The sequence below is a fragment of the Heptranchias perlo genome, chromosome 22 (assembly GCF_035084215.1).
Source record: "Heptranchias perlo isolate sHepPer1 chromosome 22, sHepPer1.hap1, whole genome shotgun sequence".
NCBI lineage: Eukaryota > Metazoa > Chordata > Chondrichthyes > Hexanchiformes > Hexanchidae > Heptranchias > Heptranchias perlo.
The window spans coordinates 11255307-11278981 of NC_090346.1; the positions used below are offsets into that span (position 1 = coordinate 11255307).

At 43.0% G+C, this 23675-nt stretch overlaps 1 protein-coding gene across 2 annotated transcripts in view; it reads left to right on the plus strand.

Moving 5' to 3' along the window:
• The window catches only part of lmf1 (lipase maturation factor 1), a 469834-nt gene that overhangs the window by 398337 nt on the left and 47822 nt on the right, over positions 1-23675 (plus strand). For both annotated transcript variants that reach the window (XM_068002920.1, XM_068002921.1), the window contains 3 exons: positions 11671-11854; positions 19412-19565; positions 22663-22846. In XM_068002920.1, coding sequence (XP_067859021.1) covers positions 11671-11854; positions 19412-19565; positions 22663-22846 — 522 coding nt within the window. The remainder of the gene's footprint in view (positions 1-11670; positions 11855-19411; positions 19566-22662; positions 22847-23675) is intronic.

Below are 23675 nucleotides of genomic sequence, written 5' to 3' on the forward strand. Positions count from 1 at the left end.
ATGTCTCAGATTATTCCTCTGAGTTCAATAAATGTACGTTATTTTGTTTTACACTTCATAAAAGCTCCACTAAAAACAAACACGTTCATTTGATTGAACAAGGTCTGCCTGTTTTTGGAATCCCAAGCTGTACTTAGGGGCAGTTTTTTGTAGCTCCACAGCTCTTGGGGGACAGGGCAGAGCAGCATTAGTGCAGTGTTTCCAAAGGCTGTCCTTTCATCTTCTGGACTCCACTTCATTCCACGACCAGAGGTGATGAAGGTCTCTGTAAGCTGTTAAGGGTTGTGTGCGAAATAAATTCTGGCACTCACAATCCTGCTCCCAGTGGACTGGAGTGCATAACACAAATTAACCATGGACTCAACACTAACTGCTGTTGAGATCAGAGACTTTCCACAGGATTGGGTGTAGGGACTCAGTTTATATTCGGTGCAGTGTGTTCAGGTCAAGTTATCTCAGGATTATGAGCATCCGGAAGCCTTATATTTTGTACTTTATTTTACAGAATAGCATGATATTTAACTATAATAACTGACGTGGGGAATGATTGGAGCATCAAATGACGCAGGGAAGACTAAGTTATGCTCCAGTTATCTTACCATGTCTCTGCCAATGGCATCCCTAACTGTAGGACCAGCAATGTAACAAATAAATCCAAATTTAAAAGCCAACATAGTTGTGAACCATAGTTTTAAAATAAACTTCCTGTGCAGTTGTTTTTCCCAGTATTGTGGAGTCTGTCCTGCAAGAAATCAAGTGATTTCCACAAACCCAGATACTTGGCCATTATTGCAGAACCAAAAAGGGGCACTCTAGTGTAAATAGGCCATCAGTTACACTTCGATTGAATGGGTTGTAGCTCCCCAAGCCTGTTGGGTAATTGGTTTTCTATTATCTGACTGATGCTGCCATTGTACTACTGCAGTAGAGGGCCCTCTTCAGAGACTGGAATTGAGGTCAGTCATCGGGATAACTGGAGGATACCCAGTGAGTTCCCAATGGATGGTTTTTCTGGAACAAGTGGAGCTGCATGAGTAATGCATAAGTAATAAAGTCACAAGTATATTGTAGTTTTAGATTTGCAAATTATATGCATATTATTTCCATGGAAATCTATCATGTTTACTGCTTCTTCTGTGACTGTTGTGCCAAATATTTTTAAGCATGTTATATTCGAGTATCAAGAACTTGGTGGGTTGTAGAATTGGTGACACCATGTGGTACACTTGGGTTCAGCAGGGGTCACTGAATAGTGATCAGGTGTAGGAGCCCTTATTCAAACCTTTCCCTGGCTGAGATGAACTAACTCAGCATGGATCGGGGATTGAAGCCACACTGGGAGGCCTATTTAGTCACTAAAGCCAGCAGAGAAAGCTTGGTCCAGTGGATTAAAAATGAAAGTCAATGGTAACAATAATGTGGGTAATGTGGAGCAGTCTCCTACCAGTGCTCCACAGCTCCAGCATGCTGTTAGTGAGTAGCAATTTTGTACAAACTTTGATCCTGGCAGAGTTGGGGCTGTGGATGCACCTGTACCTGTAGCTTGGGAAGGACCAGGCACAGGGAAAGCTTGCCCAGAGAACTTGGCCTTTTGAACATTTAGCCGCGGAGCACAAAATCCAGTGAGACCCAGTAAAAGGGCTGCAGTCTGCCATAAAAGGGGTAGTTGTGGCAGTGACAGAAAAGTGGACTAATCGTCGATGGCATAATGGAAACTTGTGGGCAACGCTGCTGTCTTTGATACTGATGAGTTGGAGGTCTTGCTGCAAGAGTTGCAGGGGATGGGGTGGGGTGGTGGGGTGTTTCTGTGGGGCTGGAGCCCACAATGTAGTAAAATTACAGGTGCAAGCTGAATGGAAGGAGGTCGGCAACTAAATCAGTGCAGTCACCCCTGCCTTTTTACCTGCCTGCAAATGCGGAAGAAGTGTTTTGATATCAGGAGCGGGATGAATGTTACATGCTGTTCATTTTTACAGATGTATCATATGTGGCACATTAGGTACAGTACAAACCCAAGTTGTGAAGTACGTCACAATCTGGGAAGTACCATTTGAACAATTGTGCACAACCCATTACCCTCCTGCGCACACTCTGCCTGAGATACAGGGCACACTTGTTTTAAAGGTGGAAGTGGTAGCTGAAGAACTGCAAGTGGATGTAGAGGCAAAGTGCTCCTCTGCTGTTTGGGGATTTCTCAGTGGGGTTCAGCAGCCACGGATGTAGAGGACAGAAAAGAGATTTCCTCCAATGTTTCTTCTCTCTCAACTAATGTGGGCATCATGGATGTTTCCTGGATAATGCCACTGACATGCCTGATGATCTGTCTGAATACAAGCTGTTTCTTTCCATGGGATTAATATGAAGAACCCTCATGCCCACATAGGTACGATGTACGACTCTTTGCACTCAAGGGAACCCTGCCACTCGGTGAAAGCTGTGTGTCCTGTGCAGCTGATTGCCACTGGAAATGTGATGAAGATCTTGCCCCTTGAAAACGTAGTGATTGTCACTTCCCTGATACATGTGTGTGCTGCAGACTGCCTGATGCGGCAGATGTCTCCTGGGGGTGGCTTGAAAGGATGTGGTTGCATGAAAGCTTTGTACTGTGGTAATCTTCACTTCTATGGGAAGAGCCAGCCCTACAACAGAAGTTAACTGTAGGTCACTGCACAGCAGATGGCACAACTCTGTGGCAGACTTGTCTTGTGAAGCTGGTGAAGCCGTGTCCAGGTACAAGTCCTGGGGCCATGATGAGAAATTGAGTAGAATGGGCCTATATTCTTCGGAGGTTAGAAGAATGAGGGGTGATCTCATTGAAACATAGAAGATTTTGAGGATGCTTGACAGGGTAGATGCTGAGAGGTTGTTTCCCCTGGCTAGAGAATCAAGAACTAGGGGGCACAGTCGCAGGGTAAGGGGTCGGCCATTTAAGACTGACAGAAGGAATTTTTTCACTCAGAGGGTTGTGAATCTTTGGAATTCTCAACCACACAGGGCTGTGGATGCTGAGTCGTTGAGTATATTCAAGGCTGAGATAGATAGATTTTTGGACTCTAGGGGAATCAATGGATACAGAGTAGAATGGGCCTATATTCTCAGGAGTTTAGAAGAATGAGAGGTGATCTCATTGAAATATATTGGGATTGGGCGGGAAAGTGGAGTTGAAGTCGAAGATCAGCCATGATCTTATTGAATGGTGGAGCAGGCTCGAGGGGCCGCATTACCTACTCCTACTCCTATTTGTTTTGTTCTTACTTGATGAGCCAAAATGACTCGGGGCGGTGACGGGGAGGGCGTCATTGCAACTGCATTTCTTGGCCCCTCACGAAAACCTGTGCCACTGCTCAAAGGACTCCCAAAAGGAACAGCCATCCTTACCCCTTTGTAGGGTTTGATTTAAATGCTGCAGAAACCAGAAATAATAAAATATTCACAGGGAATAAAGCTCAAGGATAACCCAGCAAAACAAACTAATGCCATAAGATGGAAATAAAAAAGAATTTTTTTTACTTGCATCAAAAGCCTAATTTCTAGCTTTAAGAGGCCTACTTGAGCAGGCCATGTCCTGGAATTCCAGTGGGCCCACATTGGCTGAAGCCTAATCCAAATACACGAAATTCAGTGAGGCTGTGCGGGCCAGTAGTATGACCTCAGGTTTGACCCTGAAATTGCCTGTTGGTAAATTGGGCTTCCTATGACTCAGGCATGCAATTTTCTCACCTGCGCCCACCCCATACCGCGGGTGGGGGCCCTGCAGAATTTACCCTGGTGCTTCTGATATCACCTGTGTGGAGGTGGCCATTGGATGCCACTTCTGTACAGGAGTCACTATAGAAACTTACACCTGAAAACTAACTGAAACTATTTTTGTACAATGTTTTACAGGAGACAGAGAAAGATAGGAGAATGTGATGGTGAGCTTTGAGAGCTGAATCCAGTTCTTCAAGCGGCAGAGTGGAGGTTTTCCAACACAATAATGAAGTTTCATATTGTTTTTTCCCTTCGTGGATGAGGTGTTCACTGTGGCTCAGTGCCTCGCCTTTGAGTCAATAGGTTGTGGGTTCAAGTCCCACTCCAGGGACTTGAGCACATAATCTAAGGTACTGAGAGAGTGCTGCACTGTTGGAGGTGCCGTCTTTCAGATGAGATGTTAAATTGAGGCCCCCCTCTGCCCTCTCAGGTGGACATAAAAGATCCCACGGCATTATTTCGAAGAAGAGCAGGGGAGTTCTCCAGGGTGTCCTGGCCAATATTTATCCCTCAATCAACACCTAAAAACAGATTATCTGGTCATTATCTCATTGTCATTTGTGGGACCTTGCTATGCGCAAAGTTGGCTGCCTCGTTTCCTACATTACAACAGTGACTACACTTAAAAAGTAATTAATTGGCTGTAAAGCACTTTGGGACATCCTGAGGTCATGAAATGTGCTATATAAATGCAAGTCTTTCTTTTAAAAATATTGCTGAAAGTATCTACACTTTTTTGGACTTTTTTAAGCAGTTCGGATCTATTTTTGGACTGATAATTTGCATTATCGATTTTTTTTTGAGTAAACAGCAATAAAAACAGTATGAAAATGAATAATTTCACTGTTAAAATCACCCCATAGGAGCAGGTTCTATCACTTAACATCTAAAAAATAAATTGTAGGATACGTTGAAGTTTGGTTCGACAATTATACTAAAGTTCAACTCCATTCCAAATATGAAAAAACGTGGTGGCCAGTCAACTCTCCTGTTTACAAAGAGCATTGAAGAATGGCCTGGGATGAACTTCCTCCTTCATTTAACATGGAGTAGCTGCTAGATTAAGCATGGGAATGGTAGGACCGCTTCCAGTGCAAGGCTAAATTGAGTGAGGTCAACCATAAGTTTGGTGTGTATGCATCCTTCACAAAGCCAAACATTTCTCATTAGGATAAATGTTATTCGATCTAAGCGTCAACCGGCTCTGAAGTACTTTCCATGTTTGTAAATAAATTATTTGGCGTTTCGAAATGAGTTATATGTGGCCGATATGATTCACTGGAGCTCCTGGCAGCGAAAAGATGCGTAAATGGAAGCCAGCAAACTGAAATAAACACTGAAACTGCTGGAGATACACGGGTCTCTCAGAGCATGTGTATAACAAGAACAATAACAACTTGCATTTATATAGCGCCTTTAATGTAGTAAAACGTCCCAAGGCGCTTCACAGGAGTGTTTATCAAACAAAATTTGACACCGAGCCACATAAGGAGATATTAGGACAGGTGACCAAAAGCTTGGTCAAATAGGTAGGATTTAAGGAGTGTCTTGAAGGAGGTAGAGAGGCATAGAGGTTTAGGGAGGGAATTCCAGAGCTTAGAGCCTAGACAGCTGACGGCACAGCCGCCAATGGTGGAGCGATGTACAGAGGAAGGACGGTTAGTGTGTTGGGTGCAGATGCTTTGTCAGAATATGGGACATCCATAATGGGGAGGAAAGTCATTGCTGATATTTGGACTTCACTCTTTTTGTTTAGTCAATGAAGTCATACAGTTGAAGATTAATGAACAGTTTAAGGCTAGTTGTATATTTATGTAATCTAATTGCAGTAACAGAATCTGATAAATTTAGACAAGGTTGGTTTGATAGATAAGGTTTTATTTGTTTGCATGCAAGTGTTTACTTGGGCAATATGGTGGTTGTACAGCACATTTGAAGAGAATTTACAGTATTTGCATAGAAGACATATGGTTTGAATTTTATACTGTGTTTTTGTCATAAGCACTTAAAGTAAATCCAAGGTTAGGTCACCGGAACAACTACTTCCGGAGTACAGTGCTTGGCATTTTCCAGTTGGATTGTCTAATACCTCGGTTAAAGATTATGAGAGTAATCTGCAAACCTCTATCTATGTAGCACATTATCTAACGTAATCACCCAAATCTACCTGTTTGCTTCATCCATGCACACTGCAAGTGTGGAGGAAACAAGGGTATGTCTGGTTCCCACCTTTTTTGATGGCCATCAAATTTCCTCCAGAAATGGAGGCAGGTGCATAATATACCTGCCCACATACAACCATTTCTCATTATTTGTGCCATAACAAAGCTGGTCTCAAGCGATGCCTATGCATCCCTGGCGTTGTGCGATGCTAAGGGCCTTGAGGGGGGGATTAAAAGGCAACTTTTCCCAAAAGCCATCAATCAGATTGCTTTCAGGAAGCTGGCATATAGAACCTCAAGGCAATACTTTTTGTTTTGTAAACTATTGGCTGAGTCTGTGGGCCCATTTATGCTGTGGAAATGTGTTGCAGTGAATTCTCTCCCTTCACCTGAGGTGGGCATCCACTGTGTCAGTTTTGGCTCAGTGGTAGCACTCTAACCTCTGAGTCAGAAGGTTGTGTTCTGGTCCCACTCCTGAGACTTGAGTACAAAATCTGGGCTGACACTTCAGTGCTGTACGGAGGGAGTGCTGCTTTGTCAGAGGTGCTGCCTTTCAGATGAGACGTTAAGCCGAGGCCCCGTTTGCCCTCTCAGGCAGACTAAAAGATCCTATGGTACTATTGGAAGCAGAGCAGGGAAGTTCTCCTCAATATCTATCCCTCAACCAACATCATTGAAACAGATTATCTGGTCAAATATATCATTACTGTTTGTGGGACCTTGCTGTTTGTAGATTGGCTGCCATGTTTCCTACATTACAACAGTGACTACACTTGAAAAGTACTTCATTGGCTGTAAAATGCTTTGGGACGTTCTGAGGTCGTGCAAGGTGCTATATAAATGCAAGTTCTTTCAATTGGTGCTACAACTGGCGCCGGCCCCCATCCATAATATTTAATATAATAAATGCCCCCAACCTGAGACATGGGCTGGGGTCAAAGGGGAAGACGGATGTTCTACCCTGTCAAAGATCCAGGAGACCTTCCTCAACATTTTTCCCTGCAGTTATGAAAAGTGATGAGAGTTATATTTATATAAACCCTTCTGAAAAAAGCTTTCTCATTTTACTTTTCAATAGTGTGGATACACCTTTAAAACCGTGTAGTCAAAAAGAAATTCAGGGACTCGTGTCAGTTTTATATAGTTGTTTTATTTGAATTACATCATAATCAATAACTTCAACACATGTTTTTAGGAAGTAAAACAATAGGAAGATTTGGATAACACAGACTGGGAGGATGCTAATTAATTGACTTCTCTGCAACAGGCAGGGAGGCTCAGAATAAAGCACTTTGCAAAGTAAATGGCAATTATAATAGGCTAAATTGCACATATCTTTTAACAAGGTCCCACATGGCAGACTGGTCAAAAAAATACAAGCCCATGGGATCCAAGGGAAAGTGGCAAGTTGTATCCAAAATTGGCTCAGTGGCAGGAAGCAAAGGGTAATGGTTGACGGGTGTTTCTGTGACTGGAAGGCTATTTCCAGTGGGGTTCCACAGGGCTCAGTACTAGGTCCCTTGCTTTTTGTGATATGTATTAATGATTTGGACTTAAATGTCGGGGGCATGATTAAGAAGTTTGCAGATGAATACAAAAATTGGCTGTGTGGTTGATAGTGAGGAGGAAAGCTGTAGACTGCAGGAAGACCGCACCAATGGACTGGTCAGGTGGTCAGAAAGGTGGCAAATGGAATTCAATCCGGAGATGTGTGAGGTAATTCATTTGGGGAAGGCAAACAAGGCAAGGGACAGCTATAAATGGGAGGATACTGAAAGGTGCAGAGGAAGTGAGGGACCTTGGAGTGCATGTCCACAGATCTCTGCAGGTAGCAGGACAGGTAGATAAGGTGGTTAAAAAGGCAATTATGGAATACTTTCCTTTATTAACGGAGGCATAGAATAGGCAGGAAGGTTATGCTGGAACTGTATAAAATACTGGTTAGGCCACAGCTTGAGTACTGTGTACAGTTCTGGTCACCACATTACAGGAAGGATGTAATTGCACGAGAGAGGGTACAGAGGAGATTTATGAGGATGTTGCCAGGACTGGAGAATTTTAGCTATGAGGAAAGATTGGATAGGCTGGGGTTGTTCTCTTTGAACAGAGGAGGCTGAGGGGTGATTTAATTGAGGTGTAAAAAATTATGAGGGACCTAGATAGAGTGGATAGGAAGGATCTATTTCCCTTAGTAGAGAGGTCAATAACCAGGGGGCATAGATTTAAAATGATTGATAGAAGGATTAGAAGGGAGCTGAGGAAAAACTTTTTCACCCAGAGGGTAGTGGGGGTCTGGAACTCACTGCCTGAAAGGATGGTAGAAGCAGAAACCCTCAACTCATTTATAAAGTACCTGGATGTGCACCTGAAGTGCTGTGACCTACAGGGCTACGGACCAAGTGCTGGAAAGTGGGATTAGGCTGGGTGGCTTATTTTCAGCTGGTGCGAACACGATGAACCGAATGGCCTCCTTCTATGTTGTAAATTTTCTATGAAACTATAGCCTCCCTGTGCTGGAAGAACTGGAGGCTGTGAGGAGTGTTTTATCGCTCATTATAGGCCTCTCCAAACAATCCAGAAATTTTGGCCACCAGTCATAATTAGGTTTTAAAAAAAGGTTGGCACAACATTACCAATGTACACAATCCATTACTCATGGAGCTTTCTTTTTTTTTTAAACCACATCTCTCCGAGAGCGCATTGCATATTAAGCTGATAAATCATTTTATTTGAAGTTGCCTGCCATTGTATCCTAGTAAAGTGGTAAAGCCACAACCCACCCTCAATAACACAATGCCTCCAAAGTCTTTGGTCCACAGTCCAGTTGGAATCAAAAAAGTGATGCATTCCATTTGGCACAAGAGAAAGTTGACATAATTTGGAAACCTTTTATAGAACGTTTGTCATGGTGACATGCCTAATCAAAGACCTTAGTCTAATAGAACCATGAGCCACTGGATCCTTGGTATTAATAGTATCAATATCACCACAAACTGGCTTGCAAAATGGGTCCGACGCAGTCTCAGACTTTGTTTTTACCATAAAATCCAGAGTATAAGTTCCTCCCAGTTTCGATACTTGAGAAAAGGGAGCCCCCTATGATGCATTCAGCTACATGCCAGGCAATTTCTTCAATCTCAGCAATCAGGCAAACAATGGAGGGAAACGTAACATGAGAGATAAGGGACACTTAAACAGCAGCAGCCGGTTACATATCAAAAAAAGTCTAAAAATATTAATTGCGCCAGTGTGAAGCCTTCCACACTTTGTCTCAATACACTCCCACTGGCATCTGTAAATTGTTGCTATCTTCCCAGGCTATTGCACTATCCTTCACAAGCTCGGCTTTGCTAACTCTCCCACACAAATATAGTTGATACCAATACTACGCAGAGAACAAGCCTTTTCTTTTGAGAACAACACACGCTGCAACGATGATTTAATGCATTTTTGTGGTCCTATCCAAGCATTTTATTTCAACTGACTATCTGAAGGAAAATTCCCATCCTGTCTAATCTGCCTCATTTGTCCACAATCCAGATGGTGCTGCACTGCACATTGGGCAAAAATAGCAAATTATCGTTTCATTCATTTGGGAATTTCTTTAAAGCTTCATGCACTCAAATTTGTTGTTTTTGTATCTTCGCACTCTTCCCTTGGAGAATGGTGTGACGTAGTGAAAGGATTCGCAGGCTGATTAACAGTCGGACAGGCCGCGACATGAACGCTCCATGGCCATAACACGTTGGATTTGGCAAAGTCTAACCCTGTGGAGATACATCATCAAGTACCTCCCTTCACAGGGAAGGTATAGATAAGACAAATTCAGATTCTCTACTTCAACTTAAGTATTAGTTGAAATTCCGGGGAAGAGTGCCCGCCCAAATTGCCATCCAAGCAAAACAAATAGTCCAGGATGTATAATATTGCCAATCAGTGTTCCCCCAACGACTCACTTAGCTTCACAGATTTAGATTGCACCCAGATGACCTTTGAGTACCAACATGTGTTGCACACAATGTCTGCTGTGAGTTTGTTTTTGACTGCTCCTGACTTTATCGCCCTAACTTAATTTCTCTCTTTTTGTTATTATTCTTTTGTTTACACACAGTGCCACATAGCAAAGAAGACAAAGAGGATTTTTATGCGATTAGAACTTATCATGAAGTCAGGGATGAAAAATGCCACGCCATTGGAGCACTTATCTTTAGGACCCCAACTGTCTCACTGTAGCATTTATCCCAGTGTTTTTGTCTGTTACCCCGCCTAGCACATTTCTCTAAATACAGAAGCTCTTCTTCATATTTAGTCTAATTTACTTTTCGCAAATTTCCAATTCTATCCTCTGGTCCTACTTTCCTGGCTTACTTTGATAGTAATCAAGGTTTAGCTTGTCTATACCATTTCATGTTTCATGGTGTAGAACTTGGGCTTTTTTGTGCCCGTTTTAGGGGCATAAAGTGAACGCAATGAGGTCCAAATTCAGAGACCAATGTCCTGCATCCCAAGGCTGCCTGAAAAACATCCGACTCGGAATTGGGTCGAGCCATTTTTCAGGCGCCCCTGGAGGATACCTAATAGACGCGTTAGGTCCCTTACATGTGTAAAATGAGGCACCTAATGCCTGTTTTAAGCCTTCTCTGTGAAATTGGACATCGACGAGCTCAGGGTTCTTCAGTGGCCGCTGCATCCGCCGACCAAAAGTTTTTTTTAAAGCTCATTTTTACAAATGCCTTCTTGTGGAGCCAGGAGGAGTTGGAGTGCTTACCCCCCCCCCCCCCACTTCACAGTCGTCTCAATTGTCCCCCCCCCCCCCCAACCAGTTACCCGCTGCAACCCTCCTCCCAGGACTTACCTTCAGGCCGCTGCCGGTGAGGTAAGCCGCCCGGCTTCCATGCCGTTCAAATGTGCGAGCTGTCTGTGGAGGTGTGAAAGGTGTCGGCAGCTCGTGCATTAAAATGTTAGAGGCCCAATTTTGGGTTGGCCTCAGGCCTCAAGATTAGGGCTGCCTGCGAATCGCAGAGTCTGGACCCAAACGAATTTCTACCTCTATATATTTCAGTGATGTCTCCCTTAACTGCCTTCTTTCTAGATTGACTATTGACTCTTCACTGAAAGTATCCAATCTGCATGAGGTTCATCATTGTCTTGACCATTCCTCTCCGAATCTCTTCCCCATCTGCTCCTTTTTATCACCTCTCTCCATAAAGTGCTTGGGACATTAAAGGCGCTATATAATGCAAATTATTGTTATATTAAAGAATGAAATTATAGAACTCCAACATAAGAAAAAAGTGTATGAATTGGAGGATTGTGGAAGTATTATAACGAAGATTAAACTGGCAAGAAAGCAAACAACAGGAAGATAAATAAAAGTTTTATGTGTGTGCCTGCACAGTTGAACAGAAATTTAATGTAATATTTCTGAGGCTAGAAATTCCTACCAAGGCAAGCCAAGAAAATTGTTTACATTTAATGTTGGGTTTGTTAAAATGTTACAATATAAGAAAAAAAAGACATGAATTGTGTTCCGTTATGTTATAAAACAGGCTGACGTGCAGTATATAGAAAGGAATAGAGAATGATTTGGCATTTTGACATTTTGTAATAAAAAATGGCCCATGACATAAAGTGGTTTGATAATAATTGAATGCCACTATATCAACAAAGCAAACTGCACTATGTGTACAAGACCTTTACAGTGTCACTTCCTTGGTATACTGCAGCTGCAAATTTTATTTTCTTTCCTTCTCTTTAGGTCTTACTCATCATAAGTGGGAATCTCAGCTTCTTGAACTGGTTGACTATTGTTCCAAGTATTGCCTGCTTTGACGACTCCAATCTGGCCTTTCTCTTCAGCTCGCGCCAAGGGGGGGTCAAAGATCAAGTATCCAAGATTCAGGCTAAGGAGGCAGTGGGTCAGAAACCACCTACTCATTATGGTATGTGATATTGATTAACGACCTGTCCAATGTTTTTGATACAGACCTTTTCCATGAACTTTACTTTTATTCCTTAAAGCATTCACTACAAAAGACAGCAGTTTTGAGTCCTTGCCACAGCGAGTCTTGGTCCAAAAATGTCAACTGATGTTGACATCACTGCCATTGGGCAGAATGGATGCACACTGTAGTTACTGGCTTCACAGTCAGTAGTCTGCAGCAAATAAATTGAAGAGGGATTTATAGATAAGTACGAGTCTGAATTCCAAATCAAAAGTGAATCGCATTGGCTAGTTTGGATCGACTTGCCTTGTGAGTACTCAAACTTCAACATGAACCCACCATTATTTTACAGAGAGTTACGTCGAATTTACACCACAGAAACAGGCCGTTTTGTCCAAATCGCCTATGGCAGTGTTTATGCTCCATATGAGCCTCCTCCCACCCCACCTCATCTATCCCTATCAGCATACCCTTTTATTCCTTTCTATTTTATATTTACGGCCCCTAGTTTTGAACTCCCCCACAAGCGGAAACATTTTCTCTATGTCTACCCTATCAAACCCATTCATAATTTTAAAGACCTCTATTAGGTCACTCCTCAGCCTGCTCTTTTCTAGAGAAAAGAGCCCCAGCTTGTTCAGTCTTTCCTGATAAATAGATGTAGAAAATGTATATCTATCACAGTAGCTATTCAGAGCCTGAATTGTAATCCTTTACTTCCTCAGTTTTCTCTGTCTCCTGCAAGCTTTTAAAACCCAAACTTGCCAACTGCTAATTGTAGCCATGTGATTTATATCAATTAGTGTTAATTGTATTCAGGTGGTGCATATCAATTGGGAACTCTCTTCTATCCATTTATAAGAGAGCTGATCTAGGGTGTGGGGTGGGTGTAATTTAGAGCTCTGTGAATAAAGGCTTGGAAGCAACTGGAGACTAGGCTCTAGTATTCCATCCTTCACCACCTGGCTATTCAGTTTATAACACCAACACCTAATTATTACTTCATGACTTTCCCTCATCTTTTGGCCTACCTTAGTCAGCCTTGACGGTATCCTATATAGGACCCTTGCCCATTCACCTGGCTTTCTCAATTAAAACAAATAACTGGTTGGAGGCAACTTGAGAACTGTTTGTGTCAAATTCCACCAATACAACTGAATGAAGTAATCTGTGAATCGCTCCCTTCATTCATGAATTAATTGAAGAGAGAATGCCATGCAAAAGTTGTGTTCCCAGGCTGTCATTTACCTGCTCGATGTGTAGAAGGCAAAAACAAAACATGATTGAGAGGCACAAGTAGTGTATAGATATCTCTCTTTGGTTTTAGCCAATTTCTTCTATTTGAAAGTGTTGATGCCTTCTGAGATACTGTTACATGGGCATGAAGTACATTCCACTATCTCACCATTCTTCATGTCAGAGGGGAGATGGTACATTTTGGCTAGTTATGCACATACACATGTACACACATGTATGCATGCCCTTTCTATTCTCTCTCTCTCTCTCTCTCTAGCTAACATTCTGTGACTATCCTGGCTGATTTTCCACTTTCTAGTCCAGGGGCACTGAAGCAAAAATGCAGTATTCCTGCTGTCACCCAACTGCGATCAGAGGTATTACTCTGTAAAGTTTAGGCTTTCGTGTGACAGTGTGGCAGAATGCAGGTCCAGCAGGTCGTCTTCCAGTTTGATTTTCTCCTTTTTTAAAAAGAAAAGCCTGTTGCACGTTAAGGAGTAATGACCACATTACATTGTCACCATAGTTGCGTTCATATCATTGCATGATTGTTTTCGAAATTGTAATTGCTCACGTATGTCACATTGTATGTGCAATTATAAACAGTGTGTTAACACCTTTGTCATTAACCAGCAGGTTTTTAATGTATGCTATTACTCAGAGAGTGCTCAGTGCCAGTACAGCAACAGAATGCTTGGCTCCGTGCTGTCACTTCGGCTCATTATTTTGCTCTAATGCCCAATATATCAAGAACGTGCATTTAATAAATATTCGTTTATGGCAATTATGCTTTGGGAAAAGTTAATTTACCAGATGCCGAATGTTAACGTCTTTGCATTGAAATGAAATGAAAGCCAGGTTACGTTGAGTAATTACTGTTCAATTTTATAGTTACTAAAATACCAATTTGTAAAGAATGCGGTTTTGGTTTGATAGTCAGAGCTTTGAGAAAAGCAAGTAGCAATGGCACTGACACTGTTTTAGTTTTCTCCTCTCCAGCCCTAAAGAGAGTGGCACATTCTTGGGGTATTGCTCCATGAATGGTAGCAGCCTACTGGCACCTCCAGGTTTGTTATGTGTGAACCTGGACAGTGAATGTTAGTGGGCTATTTGACAATGAAGGCATCACAGCTGAGCCAATCCTGTCCTCGGGACCAGAGGTCATTCCTATAAAGAGTTAAGTTAGATGGAAGGAACTATTTGTTTTCACAGTGGGTGGGTGGGGGTTGGGCATCGTCCTCTGGATCAAATTGCGGAGCCATGGCCATGCGCAAAGGCTTTAAATATTGTAGAAAATATAATAGTACCTTCACAATGGTTGCATAAAATGCGTATCGGCTAAACATAAGGCAGCATTGCCTCACAAAATGCACCCATAAAGAATCAATATGTTTCCTGCCTTAATCAGAGCAAGGTAGAGAAGCAGAGTAAGTCTAAGAATCCAGTCATGCCCCACTGGGTATTGCTGAACACATAAGTCCTCTGCACTAAGACACCATTGGCACGAATAGATGCTGAATTCTGTTTTTTATTTATTTGTTCTCAAGATGCGGGTTACACTGGCAAGGGTGGTATTTATTGTCTGTCCCTAGTTGCCCTGAGAAGGTGATGATGGACTGCGGTTCTCACACAATGGTGTTATGTAGAGAACTCCAGAATTTTGACCCAGCGACGATGAAGGAACAGTAGTATATCTACAAGTCAGGATGGTGTGTCACTTGGGGATCTTGGAGTCCAAAGGGATTTGGGGGTACAGGTACATAGATCATTGAAGTGTCATGAACAGGTGCAGAAAACTAATGGAATGCTGGCCTTTATATCTAGAGGATGCAGTACAAGGGGGCAGAAGTTATGCTGCAGCTATACAAAACCCTGGTTAGACCACACCTGGAGTACTGTGAGCAGTTCTGGGCACCGCACCTTCGGAAGGACATATTAGCCTTGGAGGGAATGCAGCGTAGGTTTACTAGAATGATGCCCGGACTTCAAGGGTTAAGTTACGAGGAGCGATTACACAAATTGGGGTTGTATTCTCTGGAGTTTCGAAGGTTAAGGGGTGATCTGATCGAAGTTTATAAGATATTAAGGGGAACGGATAGGGTGGATAGAGAGAAACTATTTCCGCTGGTTGGGAATTCTAGGAGTAGGAGGCACAGTCTAAAAATTAGAGCCAGACCTTTTAGGAGTGAGATTAGAAAACATTTCTACACACAAAGGGTGGTAGAAGTTTGGAACTCTCTTCTGCAAACGGCAATTGATACTAGCTCAATTGCTAAATTTAAATCTGAGATAAATAGCTTTTTGGCAACCAAAGGTATTAAGGGATATGGGCCAAAGGCGGGTTTATGGAGTTAGATCACAGATCAGCCATGATCTTATCAAATGGTGGAGCAGGCACGAGGGGCTGAATGGCCTACTCCTGTTCCTATGTTCCTATGGAGGTGATGGTGTTCCCACAATATTGCTGCTCTCGTCCTTCTCGGTGTTTGGGGTTGCAGGGGGAGGGAGGTGCTGTCAAAGTAACTTTGGTGAGCAGCCACAGTAAGCTGGTGACAGAGAGGGTGGATTTTCAGCCTTTTTACAGGGGCTGCCAATCAAGTGAACTGAATGGTGTCAAGCTTCTTGAGTGTTGTTGTGGCTGCACCCATTCTGGCGAGTGGCGAGTACTTCATCACAGTCCTGAACAGAGCCCTATTCATGGTGGATGTGCTTTGAGGGGTCAGGAGGTAAGCCACTTGGTGCCCTGGTATTGTAGCAGTGGTGTTGATATGGCTGATCCACTTCAGCTTCTGGTCTGTGGTGATCCCCAAGATGTTGACAGTGAGTGACTTAGCAGTGATGGTGTCATTGGAGGTCATGGGGAGATGACTGGAACATGGGAAGATAGGAGGAGGAGTCAATCCATTTAGCACCTCGAGCCTGTTCCGCCATTCATTGAGATCATGGCTGATCTGTGACCTAGCTCCATAAATGGGGCTTCCTCTTGTTCAAGATGGTCATTATCTGGTACTTATGTGCCATGAATGTTACCTGCCAGTCCGCCCAAGCCTGGCTGTTATCCAGGTCCTGTTGTGGGCTGCCATGGGCTGCTTCACTTTCGGAGGAGTTTTATGAACGGGGCGAACACTATGGAGTCATCAGTAAACAGCATCACTTCTGACTTTCTGATGGAGAGAAGGTCACTGATGAAGCAGCTGAAGATGTTTGGGCTGAGGACACTTCTCTGAGGAACTCTTGATGTGATATCTGGGGGATGTGATGACAGCACATAAGAAACAGGGCAAAATCCAGGTGGAACTAGTTTCTGCACCAAATTCTGGCTTCAGATTCGAATTTCAGGACCACAGTCCCTCGGGGCTAGCTTGACATTGACAAAATCCATTTCTCTTGGGAGACCTGCAGTCAACATGCCACTGCTTTAGCATAGATTGAAACCCAGGCCCCCAGAGGATGCGCCCAATCCACTTTGCTAATTCCCGCAGCCTGCCAAGAACTAATACAGAACAGAATAAAAGGTTAAATTCCCAAGTTAGCTAAGGGAGTAACCAAAGGAAAATGAGAAGAAAGGACAATCCTTAACACTGAGCAAAAGGGAGAAATATGTTGAAGGAGAGGGAACTGAGTTGAGAAGGTTTAAAAAGAAAAGAAAGTCTTATATTTATATAGCGCCTTTCACGATCTCAGGACGTCCCAAAGCACTTTACAGCCAATGAAGTACTTTTGAAGTGTAGTCACTGTTGTAATGTAGGAAACTCTGCAGCCAATTTTGGCACAAACAGCAATGGGATACTTAACAAGATAACCTGTGGTTGAGGGATAAATATTGGCCAGGTCACCAGGAGAACTCCCCTGCTCTTATTTGAATAGTGCAAACTGAGAGGAGCCTCAGTTTAATGTCTTATCCCAAAGACGGCACCTCCAACATTACAGCACTCCCTCAATACTGCATTTGAGTGTCAACCTAGATTTTGTGCTCAAGCCTCTGGAGTGGGACTTGAACCCTCAACCTTCTGACTCAGGAGGCGAGAGTGCTACCAACTGAGCCACAGGTAACACCTATTTAGGCCCTATTCCCAGTGGATTTAAATTGCACCTCAGTAATATTTCCCCATTGCATTGGGAATGTAATTTACAGCTTTCACCTGGGAGCTTAGCAGTAAAAAGTCAATAAATTTTACCAAGGTACAGACCTACCTTTAAATCTTTGTTTACCAGGGCAAAGTTTTACAAACATTTCCTGAACAAGAGGAACTGATTAAAAGAAAATAAGAGAAAGCCCAGTCCACCACATAAATGTAACTGTATCCACGTTAGCTGATATTGTTAATGGTTCCCTCTCCCTGACCCCCTCCCTTTCAAATCTGCCGTCATCGCCTCAAAGAACCCACCCTTGACCCCCTGTCCTTCGAAATTCCATCTCCAACCTCCCTTTCCTCTCCAAAGTCCTTGAATGTGTTGTCGCTTCCCAAATCCATGTCCATCTTTCCTGCCACTCCATGTTTGAATCCCTCAAATCAGGTTTCCGCCCCTGCCACCATAGTGAAACGGCTTTTATCAAAGTCACAAATGACACCCTATACGACCGTGACCATGGTAAACTATCCTTCCTCATCCTTCTCGACCTGTCTGCAGCCTTTGACACGGTTGACCACACCATCCTTCTCCAATGCCTCTCCTCTGTCGTCCAGCTGGGTGCGACTGCACTCGCCTGGTTCCATTCTTATCTATCCAATCGGAGTCAGAGAATCACCTGCAGTGGCTTTTCTTCCCGCTCCTGCACCATTATCTCTGGAGTCCCCCAAGGATCTATCCTTGGCCCTCTCCTATTTCTCATCTACATGCTGCCCCTCGGCAACATCATCCGAAAACACAGCATCAGGTTCCACGTGTATGCTGACGACACCCAGCTCAATCTCACTATCACCTCCCTCGACCTCTCTACCCCTCTCTTTGCTCCTTTAAGATGTTCCTTAAAACTTCCTTCTTGACCAAACTTTTGATCACCTGTCCTAATATCTCCTTATGTGGCTTGGTGTCAAATTTTGTTTGATAATCGCTCCAGTGAAGCGCCTTGGGACTTTTACTACATTAAAGGCGCTATGTAAATGCAAGTTGTTGTATCGTTTGACTGATTGCTGTAGTGATATCGCTGGCTTCATACTAAGGGCTGCATTGCCCAAGCCTGTGAGATAACTGCAGAGTAAGACTTTTGTCGCAAACATCACATCAATCCAATCTCCTTCGACTTGGCATTTTTAAATTTAGTAATCAGTAACTTACTTTAAATTTTATACACTTTTATCACCTGAGCTTACTTGTGTCACAGCTTTTAAATGGAAAATATTTTGGTTGCCCACTTCATATTAATTATGAGAATCCCTCATATTGAGAATGATTGGATCACTCGAAGTTTCCCCTGTTCTGTGTCGTTTGGGGCCCGCAGGTCTTCTCACACTGGTCACAGCACACAATGGTATGGATGGAGTCTGTCAGCTGCTGTTGCCATTGTGCGGTTCTGCTCTATTCATACAGGTGTTAGTTTGTTTTGAAGTGAGAGACACCAGCCTGCAGGGCAGTGCATCATACTGGCTTATTCATGCCTATCCCACTCATTAGATATTTTACCTATTCAACTGGAAGTCGGAAAGTCTTAATGGCACGGATACTGGGATTCCTGCTGGACATTTGCGGGTTGTACTTCACTGGCAAGGAATATGTCTTCTGGTCGCTATGCGTAGCAACACTGGAAACTGGAAACTATTACTTACGCAGCCGTTTCTTTTTCAGTGCTTCTACAGTTTTGCTAGAAGCAGCAAACATAGAACATCACTCCAGTGTTCCCAGCTTGCAGCAATGTTGCTGTACAGCTGTTGGGAGTACAGGAATGGTAAAGTGGCTGGTCTTACTTTTTCTCTTCCCCCTCCCTGTGAGAGGGGGCTTTGCCTTCCCCACAAATGCACGGTTGACTTTGACATGACATGTGGTGAGTGTACCATGCTTGGAGGAGCAGGTGACTTTGGACCTATGTTTCCCAAAGCTCTCCACCTCTGGGGTTTTCCTCGCCTCATGTCTGGGTCTGTTGTAGACTAATTGATAGAGATTGATTGCTAGGATTAGTCAACAACTCCTTATCATTGTATCATGTGACTACCAGGATGTTAGACAGCGAACTGGATGGACCTTGCTCTTTCTTTGTCTAGCAGTTCCTATGTTCCTATTATAATACCCCATCCCCAGATAACCCCCCACTTCTGAAGCCAGTATTCAAGGCCCACAGTACAGTATTAAAATGATTCCAGTCTATGTCTGCTTTTTCAGGTGCCTACATTCGACGAGTGCTGAACATTTCCTTTGGGGTTCTTATTGCCTATCTCAGTCTACCAGTGATTGTAAATCTGCTCAGCTCAAAACAAATGATGAACACTTCCTTCAATCCACTGCGAATTGTCAACACCTATGGAGCCTTTGGAAGGTGCGAAGCAGGAATAGTTTTGTTATCCAATAATGGTGTTATCCCTTACGCGAGCATTATTTTGCATCATTGCAAACGAGTTAAGATTTGTCACAAGCAGGAATTTAAACCATAACTGGCTGTCCTAGCTTATTCGTTTTGATGTACTCCCAGTCTTGCTAAATAGTTTTATTGTTGACTTAATTTTTATTCTGGTTTGCTGATGACCATTTTAGGCACAACCAGTCTTTTTAATACTCCTATTTAACCCGAGTTGTCTCCTGCCCTGTCCATAGATACGTCTGCCTCCCATCTCAAAAGGGCCCTGAACTGGGATTAAGTATTCAATTTATAGGAACTACTTCTTTTATGAGTGGCTCACTATAACACAATGGGGGTAATTTGCACCTTCACCGCCTGGGTGGTAATCTGGCGGAGCTGATTTCCCGCCCATTGTAGAACCTTACAGATCTTCATCCCATCGATTTCAATAGGATGAAAATCGGCCAGGCAATTCACTCCACCAGATTACTGCCCAGGCAGTGAAGGTGAAAATTAGCCCCAGTGTGGCTACAGAAATGGACTCGCTCTTCACATTTACCATCAGCTGTTGTATGGAAAGAATCAAGTCACCTTTTCAGCTCTGTATGGCAGGCTGTGCATATAGCAGAATCCTTATGTCTACAAAAGGACAAAATAGTCATGATGCACATAGCTGGACTTCCATATAACGTGATGTTATTAATTAGGATACAAAATTGGCACATAGCAACATTTCTCATGTATACTGCCATGAATCCTGCTGCTGTTAAACCAACAATTTGATCATTAATTTGGCATAAATCAAGCAGCGATCTCATTCAAATTCCCTAATTCCCTTCTTACAGCATAAGAATAATTTAAATCCTTTCGAATGTTATATTATTTTACAGAAATGCTATCTAGGTCCTTTGAGTGTTAACCTGTGTAATTATATTTTAACCAATTACCTCAGGGTAATCACTGCGGAGGCTGTAAATGTAATAACATTTCAGTGAGTTGCTGTCACATGGTCAGCATGTGTTAGCACAGAAGCACCTGGGAGTGTCCCGAATGCTCACCATTGGCAGCACAGAGAAGACTTAAGCAATTCATTACACAGTAGGAGTCGTTGGTCCAGAACGGCCCAGTGAGGGAAAACCTCTGTTACCAGTTTTTTAATAAATGATGATGTGCAATTGAAATTTACGTTGAATAAAATGTCAGCCCCACGGGTTTTTTTAATATATATATATACAAGAAGAAGTGAAGTTTGTGATGGATGTTGAATTTTACATAATTCAAATGACACAAAGAACTTCTTTTAAAAATCGTTCGATAACTTTGATTTAGTAAGTGCTGCCGGTAACCTGGAAATAAAGCAAACTCCATATTTCATACATTAATGAGGTGAGCCGCCCGACTGCAGGGCACTTTGTACGCTGGGGATAACTTTAACCCTTTCAGGCCCAGGAAGCTGCTGTTAGTAAAGCAACTTCGGTGCCCACTGGACGACGTCGGGTAATGGAAAGCTGGCAGTCCATTTATCCAGCATGGCTGACAGACACCAGTAGAAAGTCTGGGAGGGGTCTGTCGCACGTGGAGTTTTAATCGCAAGGAGAAAAGAGAAATAAAGAAACTCTTCGCATATTACGCTCAAAGTTGGTTTCTGAGCTGTAGAAATATGGGAAGGTTTAGACATTGCTGCAGGCAGACTTTCAAGATCCAACATTTTATTTTTGTCCTCTCACCCCTGTAGGCAGTGGCTCACTGGGGTACGGTTCTACATAGGAACGTCAATACCTCTCCCATGTGAACATTCCTGATGCGTGAACCTAATGGAGAGTATGACCATTCTCAGGATGTGGGCGTCACTGTCATTTATTGCCTATCCCTATTTGGCCTGAGAAAGTGGTAGTGGGCCTTCTTGCAATCAAAATGGTTTTGACACAACTGAGTGGCTTGCTAGGCCACTTCAAAGGCAGCTAAGATTTACCCACATTGGTGTGGGACTGGAGTCACATATAGGCAGGCTTCCTTCCCTAAGGGACATTAGTGAACCAGTTGAGTTTTTACAACAATCCGACAGCTTCATGGTCACTTTTTTTTCTGACACCAGCTTTTTGTTTCCAGATTTTTGAAAAGCTGAATTCAGATTCCCACATTGCCACTGTGGGATTTGAATTCAGGTTCTCTGGATTATTAGCTCAGACATCTGGATTACTAGTCCAGTATCATATCCACTATACTACTGTACCCATGATGTTCAACCACTTTGAGGAAGGGGGGAGGGAAAGCATCACAGTTGAACCCAGTACTGCCCTCACCCGACACCCAGTGGGGTTACTGGTTAATGAGCAACAGTAGGAACCTTGGCTGATATTTTTTCCACTCTGAGAGACTGATGTCAATTGTAGTGCTTCCACCACTGCCCCCACCGAAATTGGCTATCTTGGCACTGACCAGGGTTTCAAACAGGCACCTTCCTATTCCGTGTGACTTAGTACCATACCACACAGTGACGCATCATGAGAACTCGAACAACCAAACATCTTAGAACTTTGCAGAAATTAATATTTGTAGATGTATGAAAGGTGATTTGCATGACTTGCGACTTAAAAGAAATGACTCAAGTGTTCAGTGGATTAAGTGGAATTCCAGTCACAATGCTGACTATCCTTATGCTATCAGCAGTTGTGGAGAGCTTTTGTTTAGGGATGCAGGCTACATAATTTGTTCTGATGGACCAACAAATAAATAATGCAAAAGAAAAAATTACAAGGTGGAACTTGCTACCAGAAGGAGTAGTTGGGGCGAATAGCATAGATGCATTTAAGAGGAAGCTAGATAAACACATGAGGGAGAAAGGAATAGAACGATATGTTGATAGAGTTAGATGAAGAAGAGTAGGAGGAGGCTCGTGTGGAACATAAACACCGGCATGGACCAGTTGGGCCTGTTTCAGTGCTGTATATTCTATGTAAAAATTGTTTTAAAAGTGCACTTCTAGTAACTTTTCACTCATTGGTATCCTGACAATAGAATAAAAAAAATTTCTAATTCTCAATGTGATGTTTCTGTTTTGTTTCTGTTTGCCCAGTATTACAAAAGAACGGACCGAGGTCATAGTTCAGGGGACGACGAGTCAGGATCCGCATGATCCCAGTGCCTTGTGGGAGGAATATGAGTTCAAGTGTAAACCTGGTGATTTGAAGCGGAGACCGTGCCTTATTAGTCCGTACCATTACCGCCTCGACTGGCTTATGTGGTTTGCTGCATTCCAGGCAAGTGCTTTGTTTTTCTTTAACCATGGTAAATGAACTGTATGTTATCTCTAAATCATTTAATTTGTTTTATAGGTGACATAAAGACCATTTTCCATGGTTATATTCAAAGAGCAGTTGAAGGAAGACACCTTGAGGTTACAATGTAATTGCGATGTGTTGCATCTTGGTGTTATATCCGTGCTGTGTGCCTTTAAAACCTGGAGCACAGCACCCTCCTGCAGGCACACATGACTGGAAGTACTCTTAAAGCTGTACTGCCAGACCTTTTGCAATGATTTAGGAGAGCTCATTGAGCCTTTTTTTGCATTGCATTTTTGTTCTCTCACCATTTCTTTAGATTGGATCATCAATTTGTTGCCAGTTTTTCACTAGACATTCTGTTTTGCTCCCCAACAATTCAAGCTAGTTTGCCTGTACGAGCCACCAGGACCCTGGAGATAGCGTGGGCATTCCTTTGGGAATTCCCCTTGCCATTAAGAAGATGGAGGATGCAGAGATTTGTAGCCATTAGCAGAGGCAGCTGCCACCTGCATGCTGATCCCCAATGGGGACCATAGAATGGTAGTCCACTATATCCAATGTCAGGAGAGCCAAGGGCTTGATATCTGGTGCCGACCCTCCATTTTTCAAATGCTCTCCTTTATAGTGAGCTTCCATTGTCTGCAATTGAAAATCATAGCTGGAAATGCTGTTCCCTGTGGCTTGCTATAGTTATGCAATTGGCTTCTCAAACCAAGAGTACAAGCGTTTGAGTGGGTATTGGGGGAGTCTTTAGTAGCTCTACCCAATGAGTGAAAGGTTTCCTCGGAAGATGAAATGTGTCATG